This window comes from Chiroxiphia lanceolata, chromosome 26 (assembly GCF_009829145.1).
Source record: "Chiroxiphia lanceolata isolate bChiLan1 chromosome 26, bChiLan1.pri, whole genome shotgun sequence".
In the NCBI taxonomy this organism is placed as follows: domain Eukaryota; kingdom Metazoa; phylum Chordata; class Aves; order Passeriformes; family Pipridae; genus Chiroxiphia; species Chiroxiphia lanceolata.
The window spans coordinates 3,815,099-3,830,461 of NC_045662.1; the positions used below are offsets into that span (position 1 = coordinate 3,815,099).

General features: G+C 60.2%; 1 protein-coding gene across 3 annotated transcripts; it reads left to right on the forward strand.

Moving 5' to 3' along the window:
• The first annotated feature begins 920 nt into the window (after positions 1-920).
• Positions 921-13,397, forward strand: STAT3 (signal transducer and activator of transcription 3). 3 transcript variants are annotated; one of them, XM_032711116.1, is made up of 24 exons: positions 921-1,023; positions 4,304-4,450; positions 4,840-4,984; positions 5,146-5,244; positions 5,532-5,627; positions 5,711-5,792; positions 6,187-6,281; positions 6,474-6,625; positions 7,070-7,228; positions 7,328-7,420; positions 8,106-8,165; positions 8,456-8,485; positions 8,608-8,701; positions 8,782-8,829; positions 9,016-9,099; positions 9,194-9,292; positions 9,444-9,579; positions 9,810-9,862; positions 9,950-10,044; positions 10,315-10,454; positions 10,815-11,030; positions 11,251-11,293; positions 11,633-11,745; positions 11,824-13,397. In XM_032711116.1, exons 2-24 carry the CDS (start codon positions 4,323-4,325, stop codon positions 11,877-11,879), a joined length of 2,316 nt encoding a protein of 771 aa, XP_032567007.1. In that variant the 5' UTR covers positions 921-1,023; positions 4,304-4,322; the 3' UTR covers positions 11,880-13,397. The 3 variants fall into 3 exon arrangements, with proteins under 3 accessions (XP_032567007.1, XP_032567006.1, XP_032567008.1); XM_032711115.1 differs by having other exon boundaries at positions 923-1,023; positions 4,301-4,450; XM_032711117.1 differs by lacking the exon at positions 921-1,023 and having other exon boundaries at positions 4,323-4,450; positions 10,815-11,027; positions 11,824-11,879.
• The last annotated feature ends 1,966 nt before the right edge of the window (positions 13,398-15,363 follow it).

The following is a 15,363-nucleotide window of genomic DNA, read 5'->3' on the forward strand; positions in this document are numbered from 1 at the left end:
CACCAGCTCTGGGCTGCCCGTGGGGCGGGGGGGCAGTGGTTCCCAGTGCTGTGTGAGTCCCCTGCCCTTACAGAGCCTCCTGCGGGCCCATGGGCGGTTTTCTGGCAGGTTTTCTCTGGACAGTGGGGCTGGGGTGGTAGGAGCCCCAGTGACCCCTGGCCGTCCCTGGCTGTGCCCGGGCAGCAGCACAGCAATAAAGTCTCTTTTGTAAACCACCAGCGTGAGGCCTGTGTGTGGCGTTGGGGAGGGGCTGCCACTGGGGACTGACCCCCACTGCCCCACATGGGTTTGATCCCCATGGCCCCAACTGGGATTGATCCCTATGGCCCCTCCTGGGATTGATCTCCACGGCCCCACCTGGGATCAATCCCTACAGCCCCACATGGGATTGACCCCCACTGCCCCACATGGGATCAATCCCTACAGCCCCACATGGGATTGACCCCCACTGCCCCACATGGGATCAATCCCTACAGCCCCACATGGGATTGACCCCCACTGCCCCATATGGGATCAATCCCTACAGCCCCACATGGATTCCTCTGCTCTGCCCCCAGGGCCACTCCTCGGTTCCCCACGCGGGGGCGCTGCTCTGGGCGCGGCCCCTTTAAGAGGCGGTGGCGGCGGCGGCGGCCGCGTGACGTCACGGCGCTGCCCGGAACCCGGCCGGGTTTCCCGCACGGCTGTTCCCGGCAGTCGCTTCTCCCCCCCTCGCACCGCCCCTGCCCAGCACTGCCCTGCGGTGGGAGGCGGTGCCTTCCGGGAACAGCTGCGGTGGCAGCCCCCCCGCCGCACACCGTGACGCACCGCGCAGCGACCGCGCTGATTGGCCACCGGGGCGGGGCCGGGGCGGGGCCGCGGCAGTGCCGCGTTCCCATTGGCCACTGAGCTGTGACGTCACACGGGGCGGAGCCCGGCAGCAGCAGCTCCGGTCCGTCAGCGCAGCCGGACGCGATCGCCGCCGGCACCGGGAGCACCGGAAGCACCGGGAGCCGCCACCCCGCCCGCCCTCCGGGACCGCCGGTGAGCGCGGGGGGGCGAGCGGGCAGACGCTGCTCGGTCCCGGGAGCCGGTGTCTCCGGAGCCGGCTCGGGGACGGGGCCGCCCCGCGCGGGGGGGGCGGGCCGGGGCTCAGCGGAGCGGGGCGGGGGCGGAGCGGGCACCGCAGGGTAACGAGGGGGGGCCCATCCCGGCTGCCCCGTCGCCGGAAGCCCGAGCCCTGGTGCGGAGCTGGATGGGTCCCTGTGGTTCCTCGGAGAGAGAAAAGCGGCGGAGCCGGAGAAGCTGCCGCCCACCCGGGTCCGCTGGAGCCGGGCGGGGGTGACACGGCCCCGGGGCTTCGGGGTTGCGCTGCGGGACGTTCCCGTGTGCGGCGGGAGCAGCAGGGGGTCTCAGCGGTGAGGGTGAGCTGCCCTGGGTCTGCTCCAGAGCGCTCCCTTTGCATCTACAGGGGCTGGGAATGGCCCTGGCCCTGTCTGTGCGTGACTCCTTTTCCACCCTGAAAATGATCTCTGTCATCGTCGCTCCCCAGTGGAGCCTCTTCTGCTGTTTCCTGTGGATCTGTTGGAGCTGCTGGAGCGGTGGTGGCAGAGGACAGGAGGGATGTGGGCTGGGTGTCCCGCGCCCCGGGGCCGATGGTGACAGCGTCACTCACAGCTCCTGCAGTGGGAGTTCCACTGGGATGGGCCCTGGAGAGCTGTGATGAGGACAGCCGTGTGGGATGGTCGGGGAACTCGGCACCGTGGCTGTGAGGTCTCCCAGAGCCGTCTCCTTCCCTGTGTCACAAATCTCTCCATCACTGTGTTCCACCTCTAAGACTGGCTTTGAAATCGCTCCAGAGGAGTGGAGCCAAGTTCTCACAGCCTTTCCAAACTGGCTCTTGTGCTGCGGGAGCAATTGGCTGCTGTGTCAAACAGTTTTCCATCAGGCTGTTGATTGTGTGGAAGCAGGGGCAGCGAGGGGCTCCGAAGTGTTATTGATGGCATCCGTTGTGACCCTGTGATGCTCCCGCTGTTGATGATGTGACCTTTGCAACGCTGTCAGTGACTGAGCTTCATCCTGTTTGTGTTACTGCAGGGGACACAGAGTCCGTGGTCCTTCCAAGGCCTTTCCAGTGACTCCCCTGTATGCGTTGCCCCACGGGTCATTCCTCGTTGTGGGGGCACAGGTGAAGGGTGTTCCCAGGTGTGTCCCAGAAATAAGAAAGCAGATGGAATGGGCAGTGGCAGCGTTGCTTCCAGGGCAGCCCTGTTGTGAGTGAAGCTGTCGGAGCACGCAGAGCTGTCCCAGGTTGCTGGTGGCACCGCAGAGCTCTTGTGCTCTGCCCTTGCAGTGAGATAAAGAAAGGTGAACTTTAGCTCTTGAACTACTTTTAGCAGCTCCACTCTGAGCTCTGGATAGCGTGTTTACCCCTGGGCTTGCATCATGCCATGCTTGGCCCTGGCCATGTCGGCTGTTCCCTGGCTCCATTCCAAAGGTGGAGGAGAGGCAAACCGCAGGGATGGGCAAGCCCAGTGGAATCGGAAAGGTTCAACCCTCAGGTCTTTACCCCAGGCAAGGGAGGTTTCCTGGCGGTGGGGCTGGCCAGGGAGAGGCTCCTGTGTGGGCTTCCAGGGCTGACAAGGTCAGAGCTTCCCTGACACTGGTGACTGCTGCAGCGAGGAACATCGCAGGGACCCCTTCCCTCCGGGAATGTCGGTCCTGCCTTCTGTGGATGCTGGGGGGAGCTGGAGCTTGGTGCTGTGAGGTGGCTCCTCCTGCAGCTGTTTGTGGCAGTGGGAAGTGTCTGGTTTCTGTCCAAGTGCCGCTGCCGCACGGCAGCCTGGGAGCTTTGCTCTTGACCCCTTGGTGCTCTGCAGATTGTGGCTCCAGCACTGCCCTGAAATACTGGGATTGTGGCTTTCTTGTGGAACATCTGCTTGGATTAAGGGTCCGGATGTGGCATCTGGTTTGGTTGCTGCAACCTGACAGGGGAAAGTCTGTCTGCAAACTGTTTGGCACCAGGCATGGCAGGGGCCGCCCGGGTGTCTGCCTCCTATGCCGTGGTGCTGTGGCACCATCCTCAGCTCAGGGCTGGCAGGAGCTGGGCTGGGGCAGCAGCTGCTGCCATTTCCGGAGGGGCTGGTGCAGCCCCCCCTGCGCGGGGGTGCCTGCGTGTGGTGCAATAGGAAGTGAGGTGGCTGAGCTCCCTGGACAGGCAGGGCACTCCCCGTGGGGATGGTGGGTTTTCACTCTTGCCTGGCCTGTACATTTGTTGGGTTTTCCCTTCAGCAGCAGCTCCGTTACAGGAGTGGCCTCTGGGACTGAGTGAAAGGGCTGGAGCCTCGGAGCTGCCAGGGTGGAGGGAGCACTCCCCAAGCTACAGCAGCTGAGAACCGACCCCAGAGAGCTGAACCCTCTGCAGAATGGGGGCTCTGCTGTGCTGCCCCACGCACAGCCTGGCCTGTGGCTCACAGCCCAGATGGTCCCAAAAGCTGCATCACATCAGCCAGGTCTGACTCCAGGACTGAAGGAGTGTTTGTTGTTTACTGAATCTTGCATGGCTAGTGTCTCTCATCCTGTTCACTCATTGCTCCATTGAAAGCAAGTTTGGCTCACATGGACTTCCCTGAGGATTGTACCAGAGGGTTGTGGTTCAAGGTTAATGTCCAGTGGAGGCTGCTCCTGCCTTTGAGGCTGTTCAGTGCTATGAAGTTCTAAAAACCTCTTTAACTCGATGTCAGGTGCCAGTGTCTGTCCCCTCTCTGTGCCTCAGCCTACAGAGGATGTTCCCCCTTTCTCTCCTCACACCCAGACAAACGCGGAAAGAGTCCCTGTAGCAAACCACAGGAGAGCAGGGCACGCTGCGATGCTGCGTCACTTGCTGCAGCGACCTTTGGGAAAAGCAAACCCTTTTCTGCAGGGAAGTGACTCTGCCTTCACTTCCTGGGCACAGCTGGAGTCCCCTCGTTAGTGTTGATTTTTATTGATACGAGTCATGAACTCGAAAATTGCTCCTTCCTTGTTTCTGTAGTTTCCTGGCAGTCTCCGCCTTCCGCACTTACTGTAAGCTCCACAGCTGTTTCCCTGCCTCTTGGCAGGGCTGGCCAGGAGTGCCTGCGAGACCAGATTACAGCTTCATTCCTACCTGTTGCCAGTGACCTACCTGCCCGCACCAGCCCTCCTGGAGCCCTGTGCCCCAGACTTGTGCCCTGCCTGTCTCTGGTTCTGGCCCACTCAGTCCTCCCCAGAGGGATCACAGCTGGGTCCTGGCAGGAGGGAGCCGGGAGCCAGCTCTGAGCCACGTGTGTGCCCATCCCAGCAGGTCTCCAGAGCTGGCCAGGATGGCGCAGTGGAACCAGCTACAGCAGCTCGACACACGGTACCTGGAGCAGCTCCACCAGCTCTACAGCGACAGCTTCCCCATGGAGCTCCGGCAGTTCCTGGCCCCATGGATTGAGAGCCAGGACTGGTAAGGCCTTGTGAAATACCGATGAGGGGATGTTTCTTGGGACACCTGCCCGCAGTGGCAGCAGGGGCCTGGGCAGGCTGGAAGAGTTCTGCCACTTTCCCTGGGCACCTGATGAGGCAGGACTGGCCTCCCTCCCTGTGATGCCAAGAGGAGTGGGACTGTGCATGGAGTGGGACTCTGCATCGTGTCAGACCCCAGACCAGAAACAATGGAGTGCTCTGGTCTAGTTGACAAGGTGGTGATTGGTCAAAGGTTGGACTCAATGATCCTGGAGGAGTTTTATGACCTAAATGATTCTGTGATTCTGTAAACTGCACAGGGGACGGCAGGCATGAGCAGAGCCCCCCTGCCCTCTGCTGGGCACCCAGGGCTCTCCCTCCCTCGTGCAGGGCATATGCAGCCAGCAAGGAGTCGCACGCCACGCTGGTGTTCCACAACCTGCTGGGGGAGATCGACCAGCAGTACAGCCGCTTCCTACAGGAGTCCAACGTCCTCTACCAGCACAACCTGCGCCGGATCAAGCAGTTCCTGCAGGTGAGGTGGGAAGTGCCAGTTGGGCAGTGGAAGGTGCAGGGGGGAACTGGTGGGAGTCCAGTGATTTCCTTGGCACAGCTCACCACCCGCAGCTCTAAAGGTTGTGGAGATCCCAGGGGTTGCCTCGTGCCTGCTAACCGTGAGGGTTTGAACCTTTATAGAGCAGGTACTTGGAGAAGCCAATGGAAATCGCTCGCATCGTGGCTCGCTGCCTGTGGGAAGAGTCCCGACTGCTCCAGACTGCTGCCACTGCAGCCCAGGTCAGTGGCAAGGTACCCCAGGGCTGCCACCCAGATTCCCGACAGCCAGGATGCAGCCTGGGTACTCTGGGTGGGTGCTGTGAGGTGGATGCCCCCATCTTTCCTCTCACCCTCACGTGAGGAGTGCCCTGACCCCTGGGTCACTGCAGGGCTGACACTGAAGTGAGCAGCCAGCTCTCTGGCACATGTTAGGGATGGGGTGAAGACCCTGCAGAACCTCCTCAGGGTGGGAGGGAGCATCCCTGTGTCACAGCCCTGTCCTAATGCCCTCTTTGTCCCCTCTGCAGCAAGGGGGACAGGCAACACATCCAACAGCAGCTGTGGTGACGGAGAAGCAGCAGATGCTGGAGCAGCACCTGCAGGATGTCAGGAAGAGGGTGCAGGTACGTGTCTGCCTGGACTCCTTCTGCTTTCCCCACCATAGTGCTTTAGTGCATTGAATGAATCCACATCTTTTGCCTTGCAGGATCTGGAGCAGAAGATGAAAGTGGTGGAGAATCTCCAGGATGACTTTGATTTTAACTACAAGACTTTGAAAAGCCAAGGAGGTAATGGCAGCTCATTAGCGGCTGCAAACCACAGTGTGTTCCTGCGAGGAAACTTGCTGGAGGGCGTGTTCCAGCCTCAGCTCTCAGCAGGAAGGTGCTCAGGCTCAGGGCATTTGCATGGCAATTGGAGAAACCTGGTTTTTTGTTTCTGCCACTCATGCTGCCCCTGGGAGAGCTGAACCAGAGTTCTGCTGTGAGCACAGCAGTGGCATGGGGAGGGAATGGTCCTTGTAGGTATGGGAGAGCCACCGAGGTGCTTGGAGGCTGTGTCACATTCCTCCTTGGCTGTCGGGGGGCTTTCAGGGTGCCTGCACTTTGCCGTGGGAGTGTTGTGTCACTTGGGAGGGTGGGAAAAGTCCCGTGTGTGTGGCTGAAGCTTCTCCCCTCTGCACAGACATGCAGGACCTGAATGGGAACAACCAGTCGGTGACCCGTCAGAAGATGCAGCAGCTGGAGCAGATGCTGACGGCACTGGACCAGATGCGCAGGGTACGTGGGGCATCCAGCCCTCCAGATCCCCTCAGGTGCAGATCCTCCTTCTTCAGGGTTGGAGTTTGGTGTTCCTGCATGGCCAGAACCAGAGCAGTGCTGGAAACACGGCCCTGGGCGACTTCTTCCTTGTCTGTGAATGTGAAACTCACAGTCCCAGGGTGCTGAAGGTTCTGCTTTCTCTCTTGGCAGGGCATAGTGAGCGAGCTGGCCGGGCTGCTGTCGGCCATGGAGTATGTGCAGAAGATGCTGGCAGATGAGGAACTGGCAGACTGGAAGAGGCGGCAGCAGATCGCCTGCATTGGTGGCCCACCCAATATCTGCCTGGACCGCCTCGAGAACTGGTGAGAGCTGGCTGGGGCTGTGTCTGCCTCAGAGCAGTGGCACTCACACACCTGCCATGGAAACAAGCTCTTTGCCTCTGGAAATATCCTTGCAAAATGGCTTCCAGTGCCTGCATGTGTCAACGTAACCCACTGGTCAGACTGAGCCTTGATCCTAGGCACCAGTGCTGGAATGGTGTCCTGGTGTCCCCAGCCACAGGCCTGGGGGATTCTGAGGCTGCTGAAAAGACCCTGGTGTCTCTGCAGAACTTGGGCATGTGCAGGTTTTGTTTGCGTGGCCTAGAAAAACACACTGGGCTGGGAGCCACAGACACTCTCACTTCTCAGCTGGTTTGGTGTTTGGCACAGAGAGCATCCCCTTGCTTGGGAAGAAAAGGGCTCTGCAGGCTGGGACTGTGCAGGCTCGGCAGCCAGAGTGAGCCTAGGTTCTCTCTTCTCCCCTAGGATAACCTCTCTTGCTGAATCACAGCTACAGACCCGGCAGCAGATCAAGAAGTTGGAAGAACTCCAGCAGAAAGTATCCTACAAGGGTGACCCGATTGTCCAGCACCGGCCCATGCTGGAGGAACGGATTGTGGAGCTGTTCAGGAACCTGATGAAAAGGTGCCAAGGGCAGGCAGGGGCCGTGGGCAGTCCCAGTCACGGCTGTGGGTGGAGGGTGGGCAGTGAGGTCTGACTGCTGTCCCTGTGCTGTTCCCCCAGCGCTTTTGTCGTGGAGAGGCAGCCCTGCATGCCCATGCACCCCGACCGGCCCCTTGTCATCAAGACAGGTGTGCAGTTCACCACCAAAGTCAGGTGGGTCACTGCCCCTGCAGGTGAGGGAGGGGAGCTGTGCAGGGAGGGTGGAGCAGGAGATCTGAAGGAGATGCTGGTGCGATGCAGCCGCCAGCTTACCTGGGGAGCGCAGGTGCTGGGAGGGGATGGATGGCAGAGGGATGGATCCCAGCAGGCTGGAGTGCTGCCCATGTGACTCAGTGTAGGGCTGGCTGGGGCTCTACCGTGTTCCTGGAACCAGCTGGGTTCTGGTAAATCCCACTGGGGAGGTGGGCGGTGGAAATGTCAGTGCATCCCTGGCCAGCTGCTGCTTAGGTGGGCTGTGTTCCCTGCCAGCCTTCATGGAGAGAGGCTGTTCTGACACTGGGCTCTGCTTAGAGCTTCCTCACCCTCTCCCAGCTGTGCCCCCGTTGCCCCCTTGGCATATGGCAGCCCCTGGTGCAGAACAGTGTGGAAGGTGTTTGTTCAGAGCCTGGTGTAGGCAGTCAGCAGCCCAAACGAGATCCTCAGGGTGCTCAGTGGAGTATCAGCACCTCCCCTGTTCTGGGAACAGGTCTCAGGGCTGATGTGTCCCAGGCCTGTGTGCACATGGGCCCAGGGACACTGGAAGAACTGGTCCATGCTGCTGGCTGCCAGCTGTGCCTGGTGCACAGAGGGTGTTTGCATGAACAGGATGTTCACACTCCCTGTCTGCTGACTCTTGCAGGTTGTTGGTCAAGTTTCCAGAGCTGAACTATCAGCTGAAAATCAAAGTCTGCATTGACAAGTGAGTCCTGTGCTCCCCTCCCAATGGCACTGGGTGGAATTACTGGAGTGGGACTTGTTTCTGCTGTCCTTGGGTCGGGCTCCATCTCCACACCAGGGGCCAGTGTGACTCCCAGTCAAAGGGGAGGGTGCAGAGTGGCAGTGGGTCCTGAGGGTTTGTCCCCATGTTGGGGGACAGCCTGGGGGGCTCATGGGACTCATGCTGGGATGCAGCCAGTGCTGCACACTGGCTTGTCTGCTTGGAGTGGGAAGGCCACAGCCATGACCTGATGTGTCTCTCCCCTTTCCTAGGGACTCTGGGGATGTTGCAGCACTTCGGGGGTAAGTGCAATGTTTGTTTTGGTCATTTTTTCTCATTTCTGCTCTTATTCCTGGCAGACAGCCTACTGCACATTCACTCTGAGAGGGCCCTGTCAGCCACAGCCTGTCTTTCCTCTTCCCAGGTCCCGGAAGTTTAACATCCTGGGGACCAACACCAAAGTCATGAACATGGAGGAGTCGAACAACGGCAGCCTCTCTGCAGAGTTCAAGCACCTGGTGGGTACTGTGGGCTCCTGGGCTGCCCCTGTTGGGCCGTGTGCTGTCGGTGCAGCTGCAGCCTGTGCCTCTCTCCACAGACCCTGCGGGAGCAGCGCTGCGGGAACGGAGGCAGAGCCAACTGCGACGTGAGTGTGGGGGGGCCTCTGGTAGGGGTAGCTGAGCCCTGCCCTGAGGTTGGGGGTCTGCAGGCACCAACTGGCACGTTGGCAGCTGCCAGGCCAGCCCCAAGCAGCAGCACTGGGCCTGTTGGCCATGCATCAGGCCAGGGCTGGGTGTCTCCTGGTGCTCCATGGTGTCCCCTTCTGCCCCAGGCCTCACTGATAGTCACTGAGGAGCTGCACCTCATCACCTTCGAGACAGAGGTGTATCACCAGGGGTTGAAGATCGACCTGGAGGTGAGACATGGGTCATGCCTGTTGCTGCTGTGGGCCTGGGTGCAGAAGAGCTCTGGGACATGTCCAAGCCTGTGCTCACATCCTCTCTTTGCAGACCCACTCGCTGCCTGTGGTGGTCATCTCCAACATTTGCCAGATGCCCAATGCCTGGGCGTCTATCCTGTGGTACAACATGCTGACCAACAACCCCAAGGTAGGGCTGGTGTGGGGAGGCAGCAGGCAGGTGTTGACATAGGTGTGTCCCAGGGACAGAGGGAAGTTGTGAATGGGGAACGGGGCTGGGGCAGGGCCCGGCCCTGCTTCTGTCTCGTGTCCCACTTAGGGCCATGTGTTCCCTGGTGCAGAATGTGAACTTCTTCACCAAGCCGCCCATTGGGACCTGGGACCAGGTGGCAGAGGTGCTGAGCTGGCAGTTCTCCTCCACCACAAAGCGTGGCCTTAGCATTGAGCAGCTGACCACGCTGGCAGAAAAACTGCTGGGTAAGTGCTGGGTGAGCTGGCTTGGTGTCCTGCCCATCCCTGCTGTCCCTCGGGGTGACTCCCCACCTGTACATGCCATCCAGGAGTGAGGTCCCATGTTTAGCAGAGGAGCTGTAATTTTCAGTTACTTGCTTTTCTCCCAAACAACACAAACCTCAAGTTGCTCCCTGGAAAGGGTGTCTTTGGAAGAACAGCTCTATTTAAATGTTCATGTTCCTGTTCTCTGCCAGGACCAGGTGTGAATTACTCCGGCTGTCAGATCACCTGGGCCAAGTTCTGCAAGGTAGAATTCCTTCTGTTCCCTGAGCACCTTCCCTTGGCTGTTCCCTTCCTCTGAGCTGTGCTCACAGCCTCTCTGCCTTTTCCTCAGGAGAACATGGCTGGTAAAGGCTTCTCTTTCTGGGTCTGGCTGGATAACATCATTGACTTGGTGAAGAAGTACATCCTGGCACTGTGGAACGAAGGGTGAGTGCCAGCCCAGAGTCCTTGGCTGGGCTGAGTGTTGGGAGGGTCCCACAGGTCCCATTCTGATGGTGTAGGTTGCCTTGTCCAAGTGCAGGTGGGCTCTCCTGGGGTGCTTTTTGCTTGTTCAGAATGAAACCCCACTAGGAATCCTTAAAATGCCAATAGCCAGGCCAGGTCCTGCTGCTGCGCAGAGCTGGCAGGGCTCACATCCTGAAGGAGCTGCGCCTGTGCCCTGACACACCTTCGCTCTGCTCGCTTCCTGCTGCCCAGGTACATCATGGGGTTCATCAGCAAGGAGCGGGAGAGAGCCATCCTGAGCACCAAGCCCCCAGGGACCTTCCTGCTGCGCTTCAGCGAGAGCAGCAAGGAAGGTGGCATCACCTTCACGTGGGTGGAGAAGGACATCAGCGGTATGAACTCTCCCCTCGGTGCTCTGGGTGCCTGGCTGAGCGTTCCAGGCTCTAAAGGAGGCTTGGGACCCCCTGATAAGACACTTGTCCTTTGTTCTTGTCACAACAAGCTCTCTGCCTGGGTTAACCCAGGCGGCCCTTTCCTGGTCTCTGCCTTTTGGGTGTCCCTGCCCACATGCTGCCACTGGGTACGGTTGTCTGTGGCACTGAACCCAGCTGGCAGGTCCCAGTTCCCCACCCAGTTCAGGGTGCCTGGTAAGGCTGATCACAGCTTCAGGCCCATTTTGTCCTTGCTGCTCTGGGGGTGTCTGAGGGAGGCTCTGCCTTTGCCCTCTGCCAAAATTCTCCTTCCGTGCGCAGGGAAGACACAGATCCAGTCGGTGGAACCTTACACCAAGCAGCAGCTCAACAACATGTCGTTTGCGGAGATCATCATGGGCTACAAAATCATGGATGCCACCAACATCCTGGTGTCCCCACTGGTGTACCTGTACCCAGACATCCCCAAGGAGGAGGCATTTGGGAAGTACTGCCGCTCTGAGAGCCAGGAGCACTCGGAAGCGACAGACTCAGGTAGTCGTTGACTTTCCGTGGCTCCTGTGTCACAGGGACAGCACTGGAAGGGCTGTCACCAGCCAGGACCCTGTGCCATCCCTGGAGGGCACAGCCACAGTGTGGAACCAGCTGTGGGGTCCCATGGAGTGGGGGCAGAGGGTGGGCAGTGCCTGTGCTCCGGGAGGAGGAGAGTGGGGTTCATCCTTGAGTGGCTGCTGATGAGGCTTCTTCCTCCTTGCAGGCGCTGCTCCGTACCTGAAGACCAAGTTCATCTGTGTAACCCCGTGAGTATTCCTGTGAGGTGTCTGTCAGTGCTTGGGGGATGTTTGTGTGCTCAGCCTCCCTGGAGGAGGGGGTTGCCTTTCTTCCCTCCTCTGCCTGGGCTCTGCCCATGTGCTGTGGGCCTCCCAGCCTGGGGTGATGGCAGAGGCTGAGCCAGGCTCCGGCTGCTGCCCAAACCACAGCCCAGTTCTTCCCCTCTGGGGCCCCTTTCCTCTGGAGAGCTCTTTCCTCTGGAGGCCTCTGGCATGGCCCAGCGGCCCCTCAGCGGGGAGCGGGGGTATCGGAGAGCTCTGGCCAGGCCCTGACTCGGGAGGTTTCTGTGCTTTTCCTCCCTTTGACAGCACCTCCTTCAGCAACACCATCGACCTGCCCATGTCCCCGCGCACCCTGGACTCACTCATGCAGTTCGGCAACAGCAGCGAGGGCGCGGAGGGCAACTCGGGAGGGCAGTTTGGTGAGTCTGGGGGGGCTCCAGGGGGGCCTGGCTGTGGCCACGCGCGGGCCCCGTAACCCCAGCTGTGTCTGCCCGCAGAGTCGCTGACCTTCGACATGGAGCTGACCCCGGAGTGTGCGTCCTCACCCATGTGAGGGGCTGTGCTGGCGCGCGGGGCCTCCCCGGGCTCGGCCTTCCCACCTCCAGAGAGGTCTCCTGGATTTGTCCCACTCGGCCGTGGCTGCTCTGAGCCTGTCCTTGAGAGCACCTGGGGGCCGGGTCTGTGCCCCCAGTTCCTTGCCTGCCCCAACAGAGCAGCCCCTCTTTGGGGTGGTGCCAGTTGTCTCTGGGGCAGGGGGATGAACCTTTTTCTATTTCCTTCCATAACAGTTTTTTATTATTTTTGCTCATTCAAGTGCCTATTTTCCTCCAGTTGCAGCTGCAGTTCCTACAAATGTTTCCGCAGCCCAGGGCTGGAAGCTGCTGCCCTGACTGCCAGAACCCCAAACCCTCAAGACTTGATGAGCCCGGGTTTGGACAGGGGATCAGCTGTGCAGTGGGGCCTGCCCTCCTGCTGCCCAGCACCTCCCAGAGCTTGCAGGGTGCAGGGTGGTCTCCCCTGTGCCTCCCCCTGCCCTGGTTTTGGCCAGCAGGACCAGCACAGGGCTCAGAGCTGAAGGTGGATGTACCTGGGCGCTCCTGCCCTGCTAGGACACCGCTCCTGCTGGACTCAGCCTGGGCTTTACTGGGAGCAGGGAGGTTCAGGAGCTGCTTGTGCTTGTCACCAGATTTCTGCTGTGGGCACAGGGCACTGGCCAGTGCCAGCAGCCCTGGGCTCCTGCTGGAATGGCTGGTGTCCCTGTGGGGCAGAGGCTGCCTGGGGCATGGTAGTGCTGCCTCCCAGCACTGGTGCCTGCATGTGAGCAGTGTTTGCATCTGGGGCTTGTTTTGGGACCTGGGTGTAACCACAGAGGCTGCCCTGGCCATGGCTGTCCTGTGGCCAGGTTGGGGCTGGGAGTGTGGCCACACTGCTCATACTGTGTGAGTTAGACCTGTTGGACTCTGGGGAACTGCTGGAGCCAGGGTGGTCAGCAGTGGGGTACCTGGCTTGTCCCTTTCCCTCTAGCTTGTGAGGGGCCAGGCAGGGGATCTGCAGCTTCTCGGGGGTTTCATGTGGCATTTCTGTTGGAGGTTGGCCCTCACATAAGGTGGCAGGGGGCAAGAGTTGAAGGGAGCAGCTGGATGTGGGGAGAGGAACTTGCCACAGGGCAGCGCATAATGGAGAGGTGGATGTTGTGAAAAGGAGGTGTCCTGGGTTTTGGGGGGTCAGTGCTTGTGATCCTGCATTTACCACAATGAGGGGAGCCCTCCTGCCCTTTCCATGCAGTGGGCATACAGACACAGATGAGCAGTGGAGGGGAAGGGGAGGCCTCCCCCAATTGCATCGCAGCCAGCAGGCAGGAAGCCAGAGGGGAGAACTCCTGGGGCTGTGGGGTCTAGGCCAGTCCCTCAAACTGTATAGGAGCAGGATGGAGGGTCCATGGTTGGCCCTAGGGATGCTCAGAGGGCAGGAGGGCCCTTTGCCCCTGTGCTCACAGTAGCTGCCTCCAGCCGCAGTCCCTGGAGCCCAGGGCAGCATCTGATACTGTAAAAAAATTTTATTTTTTTGTATATTTTATTGCTGTATCTACAGGCTTTAACTTTCCCCGAAATAAAGGCCCTGAAGCTACGTGCTCTGGGGTGTGAGCTCAGCTCTGCCTGCAGCACCCACCTGACCCCGCTCCGGGAACTGGGGCCTCAGTCAGCGAAACGCGGGGCTGGTGCCGCAGCTGCGGTTTGCCCCTGGCGTGAACCAGCTGCGGTGCTGCCGGCACCTGCCCGGCAGGCGTGGGCAGCTGCCCCTCATCGGGGCCCACAGGGGGCTATGGCCGCGCCTCAGCCCCCGTGGCTGCTTTCTCTGCCCCAGAGCTGTGCCCGGGTCTCCTCCGCTTGCGTAAAGGAAACGCCGGTGGCAGCGTGGGAGGACGTGGCTGCGCTGGGGGTTTCTCTGGCTGCTGCCAGCCCAGATTGCCTGGGGCTGTTGTGATACCTCTGCCAGTGCCTCTGCCCAGGGGGCTCTGGGTGGAAGTGCCTGGGCTGGAGTTGGGGACAGCAGGTCTCAGGCTCTGCTGGGCAAGGAGTGGGTGGGTGTGCGGGGCTGGGAGCAGGGGCGGTGCCACTGCCATGTTACCCACAGAGCACCAACATCACCGCTGTGGATCCTACCATAGCACTTGCACCTGTGGCCCTCCGCAACACAACAGAGCACAGGATGGTTCCAGGGTTTGTGTTCTGGTGAGGCCAAGAGGGAGAGATTATTGCTCTGTCAGAGCAGGATTAGGGGGATTGTTCCACATGCGGGTCATGTGGAACCGGCTGTGCTGGGTTGTTCCGGTCGTTGGAGGTGCCCTGGAGCCTCCTCTGCCCTTTGTGTACCCTGGAGCATCCTGCTTGGGTCTGAGCTGAGCACTGAGGCCATCACATGTCCCTGCTCCAGGAACCAGCCCCTTCAAGACCATTAATTTCACTGTCAAACCAAACCAGGGCTCTGCACAAACCCCACAAACCTGTTCCTGCTCCCAAGGCAGCTGCATGGCATCTTTGCCTGCTCCAAGTGGCACAGCCCAGGGGGTGTGTGGGGGGGGGGGGGCAATTCACAGGGGAACAAGGCCCAGCCCATCCTCAGGGCCCCCATTCTCCTGCTCTAGCAGGTCCCAGCCCCCTTCTGCCAGCTGCGGGATGTGTTTGAAGACCCTGGAGTGAAGAATTTTCTTACCCATCTGTAAACCCTGGGGTTGCCATAACCGTTTGGTGTCAGGAACATGGTGTTCCATCCCACACTCCTGCAGATCAGGGATTTCTTATCTCCCTGTGCCCACTGCATCCCTCTTGGAACCTGCCCTGCTCAGCTGGGGCCAGCCCTAAGTATGAGGATTAATGGGCTGGTGCTCCCATCTCGCGGTTCCTTCTGTCAGTGCTCCAGCTGGCAGCAGGCTGGGAACTGCTGGAGCCTGATGTGCAGCAGGAGAAAGTGCCCAGGGAAGGTCTCTGTGCTGGGCTGGCGAGACCCCTGCAACATCTGGGGCAAGGGGACATTTGCCAACACCCTGTCCCCCTCCTGCTGCTCCAGCCACCCCTGGGGGGCTACAGCCCCCACTTTCTGCCTGTGCCAGAGTTGTTTGTGGCTCTGAAAGGAGGTCACGGAGTGGCTTTGCTCCTTGCCCAGGACTGCAGCACAGCAGGGAGGAGCAGGAATGGTGTCAGAGCCAAACATGCAAACGGATTAGGGGTTTCCGTATGCAGATAATCGGCTTGGGATGCGGACACTTGCGTGACGGGCACGGGGCAACCCCGTGGGGATGGGTGGCCACCTGGCAGGGCAGCCTTATGCCACGGGCAGTCTGGAGTGGGCTCGTATGGGGCCCCACAGGCCTGTCCAGGCTGTTGGAATATTGGCAGTTCCTTGGGAGTAAACCGGCAGACAGGCATTAGGGAGGCCACAGCTCAGCTGTGGCTCCAGTTCCAGCCCTGTTCCTGGGCCAAGCAACTGAATGAGCAGTGCTTGCAGTGTGGGGTGGGAGGCAAAGACCCCCAGGACCT